At 43.8% G+C, this 15,569-nt stretch overlaps 1 protein-coding gene across 2 annotated transcripts in view; it reads right to left on the bottom strand.

Annotated features, from left to right (window-relative positions):
* The window catches only part of TBC1D9 (TBC1 domain family member 9), a 98,521-nt gene that overhangs the window by 49,089 nt on the left and 33,863 nt on the right, over positions 1–15,569 (bottom strand). For both annotated transcript variants that reach the window (XM_075348352.1, XM_075348360.1), the window contains exons 6-10: positions 14,398–14,605; positions 10,490–10,696; positions 8,444–8,614; positions 6,441–6,591; positions 6,144–6,358 (exon numbers count right to left, since the gene is read on the bottom strand). In XM_075348352.1, the coding sequence (XP_075204467.1) occupies positions 6,144–6,358; positions 6,441–6,591; positions 8,444–8,614; positions 10,490–10,696; positions 14,398–14,605 (952 nt within the window). The remainder of the gene's footprint in view (positions 1–6,143; positions 6,359–6,440; positions 6,592–8,443; positions 8,615–10,489; positions 10,697–14,397; positions 14,606–15,569) is intronic.

Here is a 15,569-nt window from a genome sequence, read left to right as displayed (position 1 = left end):
CTCCTAGAATGAGGTCTTTGGCATAGGATTTACCCCCTTCTCCAAGATATCCATTCCCCCTTATAGGGTAAATGGACAATGGTTTATTTTAAATGACACATTTCTGTTTATGGGAGCGGTTTTCCTAAACATATGCTTTTATTCCGTATATTTTAGGTAAAATTTAGAGCCATGAAAAAAAAAAAAAAACAAAACTCAAAAATGTAACCTGCCTGAAATATAAAATATCACAAAAGTGAGTACAACAATCATATTTTTGAAAATATTTTATTATATCTTTTCATGGCACAACACTGAAGATCTGATGATTTGATACAATGTAAAGTATCCTGTGTACAGCTTGTATTAGGCCAGAGTCACACTTGTGAGAGACTCGTGCAAGTCTTGCATCACATCACCCGACATGGCCTGCAGCTCTCCTGACAGGAGCATCTCAGCTGCATTGAAATACATGCAGCTGACCAGCTCCTGTCAGGAGAGTGTGTGGCCATGCCAGGTGATACGATGTGAGACTCGTGAGAGTCTCTCGCAAGTGTGACTCCAGCCTAAGGCTATGTGCGCACTAGAAATGTGAAGTTTCTCAAGAAAATTTCTTGAGAAACTTCTGCCAGTGAAAGATTTCCGGACCTGCGGAAAAAATCCGCACCAAATCCGCATGCGTTTTTGCCGCGGATTTGCCGCGAATTTGCCGCGAATTTGCCGCGAATTTGCCGCGGATTTACCGCAGGTTTGTCCCTGCAATAAATAATAAAGATAATCGATAGACAGATAATGGATAGAGGGAAAGATGGATAGATGAATAGATAGATAGATAGATAGAGGGATAGATAGATGAATAGATAGATAGATAGATAGATGAGAAAAACCTATATAATGTTCCACCTCCCTGCATTTTCTAAGCTGGCACCCTTTAGTGACTTTCATGTGGCACTTAGGCTACTTTCACACCTCCGGTTTTTGCTATGCGGCACAATCCGGCACTTTGCATGAAAATCGCAACCGGTTTTTTTTGCTGCCGGTTGCGATTTTCCTGCATAGACTTTAATTAGTGCCGCATTGTGCCGCATGGCCTTGCGTTCCGTCCGTTTTTTGCCGCATGCGGCAGATGTAGCCGATGCGGCGGCCGGATGGAACGTTGCCTGGCACGTTTTTTCGTGCGGCAAAAAAAACCGCATCGCGCCGCATTCGGCCGATGCGGCACATTTTTCAATACATGCCTATGGCGGCCGGATGCGGCACGATGCGGCAATAACCGCATCCGGCCGCCGCATGCGGTTTTTGCCACTGCGCATGCTCAGTAGCATGCCGCAAGCGGCAAAAACCGGACTGGCCGCAAAGGAAAAACCTATGCAAAGGATGCGGTGTTTTCACCGCATCCGTTGCATAGCTTGCACAGCCGGATTGAGCCGCAGAGCTCAAGCCGGATGTGTGAAAGTAGCCTAAAGGGTGCTTAGCCTTGTATTTAGCCATAAAATAAATAAATAATTAAAAAAAAATGATGTGAGGTCCCCCATTTTTTGTAGCCAGCTAGGGTAAAGCAGACGGCTGCAGCCTGCAGACCACCGCTGGCAGCTTCACCTTGGCTGATAATCCAAAACAGTGGGCACCCCACGCTGTTATTTTAAATTATATAAATAATTTAAAACAAAAAACGTGGGGTCCCCCCCATATTGTATCACCAGCCAAGGTAAAGCGGACAGCTGGGGTCTGATATTCTCAGACTAGGGAGGTCCACTGTTATTGGACACTCCCCAGCCTAAAAATAGCAGGCCGCAGCCGCCCCAGAAGTGGCGCATCCATTAGACGTGCCAATCCTGGCGCTTTGCCCCAGCTCATCCCGCGCCCTGGTGCGTTGGCAAACGGGGTAATATATGGGGTTGATGCCAGATGTGTAATGTCACCTGGCATCAAGCCCTGGGGTTGGTGAGGTCAGGCGTCTATCAGATACCCGACATCACCAACCCAGTCAGTAATAATTAAAAAATAGACAACAAAAAAAGTTTTATTTGAAAAAACACTCCCCAAAACATTCCCTCTTTAACCAATTTATTGAAAAGAGCACAATCAATTCCACGTCCGGCGTAATCCAATAAGGGGGGGGGGGGCACGGCGATCCATACCATAGTCGCTGTCCCAGTCAATGAAGAACAGAATGTTCCCCATTGGCTGGGAGAGCAATGCAGTGACCTGAGCTAACATCAATAGGTCAGCTCAGGTCACTGCAGGGGATGCCGAGCGCTGCCATCAGGAGCATAGATGAGATCATTACCTTCTGTGATCATCTCCTGTACTGCTGACGTCAGCGCTGTCACTGACTTATCGCGAGAGCCCGTGACGTCACCGCTAGTGACAGTCTCGGGCCGCTCGCTAGTCGGCCCTAGACAGCAGTGACAGCGCTGACGTCAGGAGGCAGGAGATCGTCACAGCAGGTAATGATCTCACCTCCTGACAGCAGCGATCGTCATCCCCGCGGCTCCCAGCACTGCAGGATGTCAGTGTCTGCCTGCGCTGCAGCGTGACAGGCTGCTGACACTGCGGGCAGACACTGACACCCTGCAGTGCAGGCAGCCGCGAGGCCGGAGCAGGACACACACTGCACAGACACCTGGAGGTCGCACGGAAGTGCTTCTGTGCGGCGTCCAGGGAGTGCGACGTGTGTTTCCTCTGCTCCTCTTCCTGGCATAATGACATCGCTTCCTGCAAAACCGCAGGCAGCGATGGGCATTACCGCAGGTAAATCGCGGCTATTCCGGTGGTATACCGCACATCATTGCTACCTGCGGAATACCCCCGGAATACCGCAGGTACCTGCGGAAATTAATGGACATGCACATTTTCTCAAGAAAGTTTCTCGAGAAAATTTTCTCAAGAAATTTTCTTGAGAAAAATCCGCACAGTGCGCACAGCTATTTTTTTTTCTCATTGAATTTCATGGGAAATGTCTGCACAAAGATTGCAGACATTTCTCAAGAAATTTCCGGGGCAAATCCGCGGGTAAATCCGCGGGAAAAACGGTCTACTGCGCACATAGCCTAACAGTGTAAATTTGGTGTCCGCTAAATAACTCAACATACAGCCATGAATGTCTAAACCACTGGCAACAAGAGTGAGTACATCTCTAATGAAAATTGGCAAATTATGCCCAATTAACCATTTTCCCTCCCCAGTGTCATTAGTTTTACAAGGTCTCAGGCGTGAATGGGGAGCAGATGTGTTACATTTGGTGTTATCACTTATACTGGTCACTGGAAGTTCAACATGGCACCTGATGGTAAGGAATTCTCTGAGGATCTAAAAATAAAGAATTGTTGCTTCACATAAAGATGGCCTAGGCAACAATCAGACTGCCAATACTCTGAAAATGAGCTGGAGCACAGTGGACAAGACCATACAGAGGTTTAACAAGACAGGTCTCACTCAGAACAGAGTTTAGTGCACATGCACAGAGTCACATCCAGAGGTTGTGTTTTCAAAATAAACATAATAGTGCTGCCAGCATAGCTGCAGAGGGTAAAGGGAAAGGAGGTCAGCCTATCAGGGCTCAGACCATACATTGCATACTGCATCAAATTGGTCTGCATGCCTTTTATTCCAGAAGGAAGCCTCTTCTAAAGATTATGCACAAGAAAGCCTGCCGTTTACTGAAGAGAAGCAGACTACAGACATCGATTACTGGAACCATGTGAACCTGTGGTCCGATGAGAACAAGATAAACTTATTTTGTTCAGATATGGTCAATTGAGTGTGGCGGCAACCAAGTGAGGAGTGCAAAGACAAGTGTATCTTGCCTACAGTTAAGCATGGTGGTTTGGGGATACATGAGTGCTGCCGGCTGTGGGGAGCCACAGTTCATCAAGGGAACCATGAATGCCAATATGTACTGTTATGTTAGCCATTAAAAAGGTATCAACCACTGAGGACTTCAGTTCTTTTAAACAATTTTGGCTAACACGGTACAAAGATATATTTTACCTGTATCAATATGTACTGTGAAAGGCAAAGCAGAGCATGATCCCCTACCTTCAGAAATAGGTCCACAGCACAGTATTCCACATGACAACGACTCCAAACATACCTCCAAGATGGCCACTACCTTGCTAAAGAAACAGAGGTACTGGACTGGCCAAGCATATCTTTAGACCTACACTCGATGGAGCATCTGTGGGGCATCCTCAAACGGAAGGTGGAGGAGCACAAGGTCTCCAACATTCCCCAATTCAGTGATGTTGTCATGGGGGAGGGAAGAGGATTCCAGCGGCTCCTGTGAAGCTCTAGTGAACTCCATGCCCAAGAGTTAAAAGCAGTGCTCGAAAATAATGGTGGCCACACAAAATATTGACACATCGGGCAAAATGTACCATTTTCACTTAGGAGTGTGCTCACTTTTGTTGCCAGCGGTTTTGACATTAATGGCTGTGTGTTGAGTTATTTAGAGGGCTCCAAATTTACCCTGTTATACAAGCTGTACACTGACTACTTTACATTGTATCAAAGTGTCCTATCTTCAGTGTTGTCCCATGAAAACGTAATAAAATATTTACAAAAATGTGAGGGGTGTACTCACTTTTGTGATATATTGTTCCATGCATTAGAAAAAAAAAATTCTTTGTAGAAGAAGTGGGTCATCGACTTGATTGCTTGCAGTACAATTCTGCTGCTTTCATCCAATTCATAGGAAAGTGAACCATAGAGGAAACCAGAAGGCGGCAGAAACTGCTGACTGCTCCACAATGACACCCACAGAAGACTCTTTGGACAAGACTTTACATTTTGCATACAATTCTGACAAGTGCGTGGAAACAATTACCTCCGTATTGCAATGGGGGACAAAATGTATTCAAATTACATGAAACATCACTTTACATAAGCTCATCTGTTTTTAGCTGCCAGTTTTAGGTTAATATCACAGTAACCATCTCTGTTTACCAAGAACTAATGAATATTAGTACATTTGGAGGTTTTTACTCTCTTTCATATATGAATCTGTATTGCTTTTTTATATTAACATACAAGTTAAAGCGGTACTCCAGCCCTATATTTTTTATTTTTAAAAAATAAATACATCCTATGGCATTCGCACAGATATGTGCCCACAACGGTGTGACGCTATTACTATAGCCTGGAGTTGGCTGCAGGGGTCACATGCCGAGATGGGCGAGCACTGAAATCCTCGGGACTCGAGTCGAGCAGGTCAGACATTCTGAAAGGCCTCAACTAGAGTAATGAGTATAATGGAAGTCACTGATTGGGCAGTTCAGCTCTCCACCCACATACCGCCACCTATAAACAGCACATTTCCAGCAGAGGGAGGTGGTGTGTTTTTTCTTAGTTTTTTTCCCCTTTTGATATACTAATCCGTAAAGTTGTTTCAACCCCAGTGACAGCCAGAGACTGTAAATGGCTCTCCCTTCTGAAGCAAGCCTGTGTCTTGTGGTTGTTTCCAAGCTCCCACGATACTCCGCCAAGCACCATGAGTATCCGAGCACCTCAATCGAGTACCAAACAGTGGAGCTCAACAGTATTGACTACCCATCTGACCAGAAAAAGATGCATGGGGACCACAAGTATGCTGGCGACCCTAGAAGAGCTGTGGTGATGGACTGGCTGGAGATAGTGATGAGCAAGCACTACCATGCTTGGGTGCGCGTTAAGAACAGTTGGATGCTCGGATGGGAGTGCTGAGCGTACCTGAGTATAATGGAGGTCAATGTGGAACGCGAGCATTTTTCCGGAAAATTTCCCTATTGACTTCCATTATACTCTGGAACTCGAGTCACACCCATCCAATCATCCAGCTGCTCTTAACGAGTACCGAACAACAGAGCATGGTACTTCTCACTCATCACTAGTTGGAGAGTATAAAAAGTTGCCTGTGAAATCTCAAATTTTAGGCATCAGGACTTGCATATAAACATTTGAAATCTGTTGCTTCTTTACGACATGAACAAAAAAGGATTGTGATGAATTGGACATATTACAATGTGTTGTATGGTGTAAATGATGTCCAAATTTCCCGAAGCAGCATGATTCTCACCACAGAATTAGGCTGTATGTGGCCAAGATTAAAGAGAACTGGCTATGGAAGCTTTCAGTCTATGGAAGCTTTCAGTCTATGTGATAATGGGGAATGTATAAGAACTTACTTGACAATATCCGATGTTTGGATTTCTAAATGCATAAGCAGTGAGAACTCTCCTCAAAGCAGAAATGCCAATTTCATTCTGGAATGCTGGATGCTCCGGGAGGGAACGGTGCAAGTCTCTCTCAATCTCCTCTGTGGCAAGGTTGTACTGACCCATAGACTTCTCCACCAGCTCCTCATAATAACCGGGGTGTGTGGCCATTTCATTAATAGCTCCTGATAACAAAGAATAAATGGTCATAAAAAAAGTAAGTAATATTAGGTCATCTGACATGCCCACACAATGTTCATCACTTACCAGAGAAGAGCAGCCACAGATCTCCTCGCATGCTTTCTGGGATGCCTTTCAGTACCAGGTCTCTTGTTTTCTGAGTGCGGTACATACAAATACCCTGGCCATATTCTGCAAAGTGAACCTTCCAAGCTTGCTCCTTAAGAAACTCTTTGGCCTTTGAAGACAGAATAAAGGCCTCACTATTAACTTTAAAGTACTTGTAAAGAGTGACACTGTATAAAGAGGTCTACCTAAAATCATAAGTTTCACAAATCCTTATAGAAAGCCATGTTGATCTACTGATAAGTAATAAAGACTTTTTTTTAATGTGGGGTCCATTATTCTGTATGGAGGACTATGTGGGTCCCATTCTGTATAGAGGAACATGTGAGACACATTCTGTATGGAGGGCTATGTGGGGGCCATTATACTGAATGGAGGGCTATGCAGGGCCCATTATTCCGTATGGCGGATTATGTGAGGACCATTATACTATATGGATGACTATGTGGGACCCATTATACTGTATGGGAGTGCTGTGTGGGGAATCGCAGTTGGGGCATCATACTCTGTTGGGGTCAGCCTACTTTGCCGGGGGGATACAGTAGGGTCCTCATACCGTGCATGTGGAGGGTACTGTGGAGGAATTCTCTATGAGGGCATCATACTGTGTTTAGGGGGCACTTTTGTTGGCATCAACTTTATGGGGGCAATGAAAGAACAAGCTATGGGTTTCAAGATTTGGAAAATGTCTTTGTAAGGGCTGCCAAGTTGTGAGATATGCTCTTCTGTTACCCTATTGAATATTAAAGGGTTTTTTAGGGGTGGGTGGGCCCCCAACTAAAGCTTCAGATATGGGGCTCCATGATTCCATTGCTAGCCTCTGCTCGCAAGAAAATACCCAATCCTCATGTCACGTGATCTAACTCTTAAGATCTAGTAATTAAAATAAACTGTGTTCAGGGGTCAAACCCCTTTAAGTTTGTTTCCATATGAAAAGGGTCATCGTTATATTTGCTAAGGAATTGTAGACTTTTTTTTTTTTTTAATAAATATCAAAGTTGGCCTGAGACTTTGTCAAAGTTGTTAATTTTGGCCCACTGTGTATTTGAGTGTGACATCCCTGCTTTAAGACATCGTTACAAAAATTGAAAAATGGGATCCCCAAATCACCCAGGAGACTGCACCCAGCACCCCCAGCTAACAGTGGATTCTGTCAGGGAAAGTCATAGTACTACATGGATGACCGCGACTCGGCTTTGCCAGAGCAGGAGCCACATGTATCGAGTCGCTCTGCATTAGGGATCTCGAGTATGTGCGCCCATCTATGAGGTCTACATGCTTTAAACTGTTATGTAGATTGTGATGGGCTTTATGAGACACCCTCTTTAATAGTGCAATGACAATTTTTACATGGATGTGGATTAAACATGAACTTTCTATATAAGAACTTTTGTATTATTCTGGGCTCTTCTGTGTAAAGTTATGTAAAACAATGGCTATTAAGATGCAAGCAAGTTTATTAACAGTTTTTAAACGTATGGACATTTAGCTACGGCTGGTGTCTACCTTTCAATACAACAAAAGACTTACAGAAAACGTGAGGATACTAAAATTAGGGTCGCTCAATCTCAATATTCAGATTTGCACGTTTGCCACAGACATCAGATCATAGCCTAAGTGGCCACGTTCCATTCTCACCTTAGTATAACCGTATAATTTTGGGACAATTGTGCCAATTACTAAGTACTAATAAAAGTAGCAGATTTACAGTATGGAATAGATTACTTTCAGTTTATGAAAATGCCAAAAATCATATGCCTAATTTGTATACACAATTATGATATATATTCTGTCACCATCACCGCAGGAAACAAACAAGTGACTAATTCCTCAGACATCAGAGGCCTGTTTGGGAATGTAAACCTCATTAAAATAAGTTATCTAACCAGTATGACAACACTAGTGATGAGAGCTGTCAGGTCTCTGCAGTATTTATACTGAGTCAGTGCTGTGTCGCCACTTACCAATTTAGGATTGAATTCCTCGGGTGACCTCCTCCGATACATTGTCATTAACGTTTGCGTGGCAGTTGGAGCGCTGTTTCCATTAAGGTTTACATGACGGTCCCCATCAGCTTCAACACGTAGTCTCTGATGAGGACTGCAGGAAACAAAACCAGTGGCCCTGGAGTCAGACTGGAGAAAAACAAATAGGCACATATATTACTAAATATACACACACAAGTAATACATACAGACACATCACAGGGGCCATTAACTGTAATGTGAATTAATAGGGAATATAGCTGTAGAATAGGATAGATACCAGTATAATAAGATTGCGTTGTCTTTAAATAGTCATTGTATCCAGATTCTCTTCATTGTCTTTCTAAGAATTGTAATTAAAGGGATTTTCCACTACTAGGGCAACCCCTTTTGATTCCACGTTTCTCCCTGGTTAAATAATAATACTTACTCACCTACTATACCGGCGCTGTTCCACCAGTGCCGCAGGTCATACGAATTGTGATGTCATGTGAGCCCCTCATAAATTCAGCGCAGACTTCCTTCTCCCCACCTTCGACAGGAAGTGAGTGCAGCCACTGTGCTCACTTCCTGTTGATTAACTTGTTTGGTCTGAAGGCGGGGGGGAAGGAAGTCAGCGCTGAATGGACACGGGGCTCGAGTGACATTGCAAGCCACATAAGGCCAGGCACCGCGAGCCGCAACACCGCTGGAAAGGCAACAGTACAGGAGGAGAGTGTAGGCTTTATTATTTTACCAAGAGGAAACGTGGCATCAAACAGTGTTCTCCTAGTAGTGGACAACCCCTTTAAAGTGCACCAATCACCAGGTTTTCGTAGATAAGTTAAAGCCGTTTGTATAATGCTTATGCTAATTCTAACAGGTGGGGATAACTTAAGCTGGTGTCACACTAAACGACAGCGACAACGACGTCGCTGTTACGTCACCATTTTCGGTGACGTAACAGCGACCTTGTAAGTCGCTGTTATGATCGCTGCTTAGCTGTCAAACACAGCAGAAGCAGCGATCATAAGGTCGCTGTGCTACATGTTCAGAGAGCAGGGAGCCGCGCTTAGCGCTGGCTCCTTGCTCTCCTGCAGCACACATCGGGTTAATTAACCCGATGTGTGCTGCAGCTACATGTCACAGTGCAGAGAGCAGGGAGCCGCGCGCACTGCTTAGCGCTGGCTCCTTGCTCTCCTGCAGCACACATCGGGTTAATTAACCCGATGTGTGCTGCAGCTACATGTCACAGTGCAGAGAGCAGGGAGCCGCGCGCACTGCTTAGCGCTGGCTCCTTGCTCTCCTTGCTACAGTATACATCGGGTTAATTACCCGATGCGTACTGCAGCCACATGTCACAGTGCAGGAGCCGGCACTGGCAGCAAGAGCGGAGGCTGGTAACCAGCGTAAACATCGGGTAACCAGGGAAAGGTCTTCCCTTGGTTACCCGATGTTTACGCTGGTTACAGCTTACCGCAGCTGCCAGTGCCGGCTCCTGATCGCTTCATTTCGTCGCTCTCTCGCTGTCACACACAGCGATGTGTGTGTCACAGCGGGAGAGTGACGACCAAAAAATGAAGCTGGACATTCAGCAACGACCGGCGACCTCACAGCAGGGGCCAGGTCGTTGCTGGATGTCACACACAGCGACAGCGACGGGACGTCGCTGCAACGTCACAGAAAATGGTGACGTAGCAGCGACGTCGTTGTCGTCGTCGTTATGTGTGACACCAGCTTATGACTATATTATCTGATCCTCAGCTGCTGTCACTCAACAAGCAGCTAATTTTATTAACTTTACTTTTTTGGATTTCAAAACCTAAACATCCGAGCTGACCACTACAGGAATGTATAGACTCAGCCTGATCATGCCAGTATAGCACTGGCTTTAGCTGATATATGAAAATCCTGGTGATTGGTTCCCTTTAATAAGGTATCGCCATCATCACGCTGTATATTGTATTGTTAAAATCATCATCATTGGAAAATAGAAGTAGCAATTCAAGTAGATCAGTATCTATAGAGGTCATTCACATACTGTACCTCCTCTTCTATGCTGCTGTTGCTTCTAGAAATATCCTTGTCAAAGTACATTTTCTGGGTAGTTTGCTGCAGGAAATCAGATATTCGCTGCACAAGAAAGTCTCTGTCCTTTAAATTGGCAAAGAGGAACGTCATTCTGTTCTTGGTGCTGATGGACAGCGGGCTGGGCAGGACACTGGAGCTGTCGGCCTTCTCTACAATGGTTACCTACACAATGGCAAGACATTCATATATAACACAAATATGGCAGCAACGGATACCCCAGGGCTAGAAATGACAAACACTGCTCTCAATGGAAATAGCCTGAAGAACAAAATACAATTCATGTTAAATAAATAATGGAAAATATCGCTCACTGAGGCTGGGCTTATATAGAGTTTGGCTCTACGTTCAGTGGCTCTGTAGGGGCTTAAGTCCGAACCCCCACAAAACAAGATTCAGGAGTTTATGCCCGATGGGGCCATTGATTGTAATGATGCAGAATGAGTCACAGTGCGCTCTGTTGTGCATGGGTTTCAGCTGTATACGCTTATTGGAGGTGAACAGCATGATGTAGTTGGCCAAGTCTTGCTGCCCGCCTGAACTAAGGGGTATATGGACGAAGACAATGCATGACAGAGCACATGCGACTCCATCTGCATTATTATAGTCAACAGCCTGACACTGCATACGTCCGATTACAGTATTGTGGGGATTAAGCCCCGATGGAGCCCCTGAATGTAGAGCTAAATGCTATGTGAACCCAGCCAAAAGGCAGAGGTCACATGAGAGTATCAAAGATCGTTGACGTTTCATCCAGAAATCTTGAGACGATTTTCATTTATATTGTTATCTACGTGACATCAAGGTGGCATCAGATTTTATACATCAATAGTTTAAAATGTATATTATAGATTAATAGTGGCAATGTATCTATACAAATCGGATGACGTATGGGATAGGATTTTCTTTTGTGCACCCATAGATTTGAATGGGTGAATCTCATCTGATATACAAAAGAGACTACAGTAACTAGTGCATGCTGCGATTTTTTTCACACTTGGTTCGTGTGAAAAATCTGTCTCAAAAGTCCCATTTAATTACATTGGTCACACGTATCCGTAGAACACGTCTGAGCAAACCTTAGCTTATAAGCAGTATATTAAAATGTATTCCCTTAAAAGCCAATCTCAGGGTTCACGTCAGGATGCGGTTATCCAAATTTCCAGTGTCAAGTACATGTTAGGTTATAGGTTGAATGCAAAGTTATGTCTACTTTCAATCCAAACTATGAAACAACATCTATGGAAATTAGAACTATCTTTTCTGCAATTTGTTTGCAGCAGTTCACATAATGAGTTAAAAGCGTTGGGTTTTCCCATCTTATTCTGCTTATAATGTGATTAAATAACAACCTTGTGGTTCTAAAAATTGCTAACTTAAAGGTGTATTACCATCTCCAAGATCATATCCCAATATGTAGTAGGTGAAATAATAAAAATATTAGCAAATACGTCCTATTAGAAATGTAGTATAGTTCTCCTGATCATCTATAATCGCTTACCTCATGTGCAGGGTATTGCAGTAGCTTATGTAACCATGGATACCTAGGCTGTAATGCCCTGCACATGAGGTAAGTGACATCACTAATCAGGAGAACTATATTGCATTTTTAATTTGACATATTTGATAATATTGTTATTATTACACCTATTACATACTGGGATAGGATCTTGCAGATGGGAATAACCCTTTTAGCTAGCAGCCATTTTAATCACAGTCCCCAAGACTTCATAAAAGTACATAAGTATTATAATAAAGTACCGGGTAGACCTTTCCATAATTCCATTTTATAACTGAAGAATGGCCAATACCCTTGAAATCTCTAACGAAAGAATATTTCTATATAAAACAGTAAATCAATACTATTTACCATACAAGCACATTGAGACATAGCATGCATCCAGGATTGGCTTTGTTTTGGTACGTCCCTTTCCTATTTTGCTATATTAATTACCTAAACCACAGAAAAAAACTTGGGATGGTGCATATCCTCAATAAAATGCTTTTATTTTATTAATTTCCAAATATAAAAAATCATTTTCAAACTGCACATATGTATACAACTGGGTCCAATCCCTAATCACACTGGACTAGCTCCAATACCGCTCTTATGGGTTACAGCAGCTGCATAAACTATTCATGGCTTATAGTAAGCCTCCACCATAATCCTGATATTTTTACTTTCTATCTGGTAAATGTCTCCCTTGTAACGGGCTCCCTACCAGTGCATCACCTAGAGCCTCCAACGGCACTGTGCATCTAGAGATTCCAGGCAAGGTCTGGTCACTCTGATTAGTAATAAACGTGGAGCGCCGCTGTAACTAACCTTTACGGAGTCAATTGCGGTTGTGCCGTCCTTGGTCCCGACGCGCGTTTCCCTAGTTCATCAGGGGACGTGTGCTTAGTGTGTCATGAACTGAGCCATTTTATGCGGGCGCTGTGAGTTTATTGATTATTATTACCGATCGCAAGTAGAATGGTGAGTTTCCTTGCTTGCGTGACCGCTCCTGCTGGTCGGGGTGCCGATTCTGACAGTACGGCAAGCTTGGCGCGCATGCGCGTGTTCGGTCTCCATGGTAGTGATACCGTGGTGACTGACACGCAGCGTGCGCTCCAAATGCCGGAAATCCGGATCGGCACGTAGCCCCGGAAGTAGGTGTGGCTACGCGTCACAAAGGGAAACCCCATGGACGTCACTATACAGGTGACGATAATGATTTACTCACAGCGCCCGCATAAAATGGCTCAGTTCATGACACACTAAGCACACGTCCCCTGATGAACTAGGGAAACGCATGTCGGGACCAAGGACGGCACAACCGCAATTGACTCCGTAAAGGTTAGTTACAGCGGCGCTCCACGTTTATTACTAATCAGAGTGACCAGACCTTGCCTGGAATCTCTAGATGCACAGTGCCGTTGGAGGCTCTAGGTGATGCACTGGTAGGGAGCCCGTTACAAGGGAGACATTTACCAGATAGAAAGTAAAAATATCAGGATTATGGTGGAGGCTTACTATAAGCCATGAATAGTTTATGCAGCTGCTGTAACCCATAAGAGCGGTATTGGAGCTAGTCCAGTGTGATTAGGGATTGGACCCAGTTGTATACATATGTGCAGTTTGAAAATGATTTTTTATATTTGGAAATTAATAAAATAAAAGAATTTTATTGAGGATATGCACCATCCCAAGTTTTTTTCTGAAGTTTTTTTCTGTGGTTTCTGTAATTATCAGGTGTTATTCCTGCGGAATGTAGGTTCAAGAATTGGACAAATGATGCAATATATTAATTACCTGCACAGTGCATTCATAACAAGCTGTAACTAATTTCTTATGATGTATGATCCTAGATCTATATTAACGGGTGCCTAGAAGAAATGTTCATGTGACATATATATGACTCCTGCAAGACTTTTCAAGATGGAACTGAGGAGGAATACATTTCTCATATCGCGGTAATAATTCCAAGTTGTAGAAATAAAAGTATCAGAAAAATGAGAAATGTCATATGTGCGTTATTTAGCGAAGATATACATATATTTCTTCATCTGACTATCCATTTTATTACACAGCAGAAGGAGCCCAGTGAATCTGCTTACAGCTCAATGCACCTTCTATAGATGAGTGATAAGGAGGCTTTGGGATGCTGGGGTTTCTTCATGGCTGCACTTCTTATATAAATAAAATTAGATCCATCAGATCGTGTAATAGATCATAAATTACTAAATGGTAACTGGACTAAATGGTCTGGAAAACGCTGCCGCCACATTACTAATTTCTGAGTTAAATGCAGACCATTCCTTGAGGCTGGTCCTCCTTAGAGCATATAAGCATATAGACTGTAAGACAAGGTGGGTCCACAAACCTCTCGCAGTGGGATGATCAGACTGCACAGATTCTCTTCTTTACTAGTGAAGCAGATGTAATTTGTTGAAACGAACATTTGCCCCACTATGTGCCTCTTACTGAAGGGTGTCCACAATGTGCAGTTTGTATGGCCATCTAACTTTTCATCCTTCGGGAGACGGAAGAGAGTGCGATACCGCTCACTCTTGGCTCGAGCATCTAAATCTCTGTAATGTAAAATGATCTTAATATTAGCAACATCCTTTCTATAAACAGTTTACTGAGAAAATTTCAATTTCCCCAAAAATCTATAATACTTAATATTGTAAAAATAGCTGATGCCCTCATTTTCAAGCAACCCCCTGAACCTTTATCAGACCAGTGGTCCAGAATAAAGTAAGACCAAAAGAGAACCCTTAAATAGCCCGTGTCAAATATACGTCTAAAGCTGGCTATACACATACAACGGACAGTCAATCAATCGTTTAGCCTCCAGCTATCTCTCCTTACTTCCCCATACACATGGAAATTCGGCTTCGCAAAACAAAATGGTTTGTCCACTACTAGGACAACACCTTATAAATTTACATTTTCCCCAGTTAAAGACTATACTCACTTCCAGCACCGGCGCACTTCCAGGTGTCCGGGCTTGCGGAGCTGACGTGGGGTTATGGCGTCACACGAGTCCCACGTCCAATCAACTGCTTTCTTCTCTCCACCTTCGGACCGAACAAATGAATCAACAGAAAGTGAGTGCTGCGGCTGCGCTCATGTCCTGTTGATTGCTTGTTTGGTGCAAAGACGAAGAGGAGAAAGCCAGCGTTGAATGGATGCAGGGCTCGCATGACATCATAACACAACATGAGCCCAGACACCTGGAAGGGCAACCGTACCGGGAAGGGAGTATGGTTTATAATCTTAACTGGTGAAAAAATGTGAAATCATAAGGGGTTATCCTTGTAGTGGATAACCCATTTAAGTTTTCAGAGCAGAAAAAAAGTCACTGCCAGGTTTAAAAAGGAGGTCCACTACAAAGCATATAGGCCACAGTGGTATAAAGCTGAAACAGAAGGCTTTTTCTAAATACCTGCTGTTGTCAATTCTGCCTGAGTGGCGCTATTGCTGTCCGCTCATCCCCACCACATTACCTGGGATGTAGTGACCTTTGATCTCCAGTGCTGTCAAGTCAAC

This window comes from Anomaloglossus baeobatrachus, chromosome 1 (genome assembly GCF_048569485.1).
Source record: "Anomaloglossus baeobatrachus isolate aAnoBae1 chromosome 1, aAnoBae1.hap1, whole genome shotgun sequence".
Taxonomy (NCBI): domain Eukaryota; kingdom Metazoa; phylum Chordata; class Amphibia; order Anura; family Aromobatidae; genus Anomaloglossus; species Anomaloglossus baeobatrachus.
Note: the sequence above shows the minus strand (reverse complement) of the source record. Positions and strands in the feature narration are given on the sequence as shown.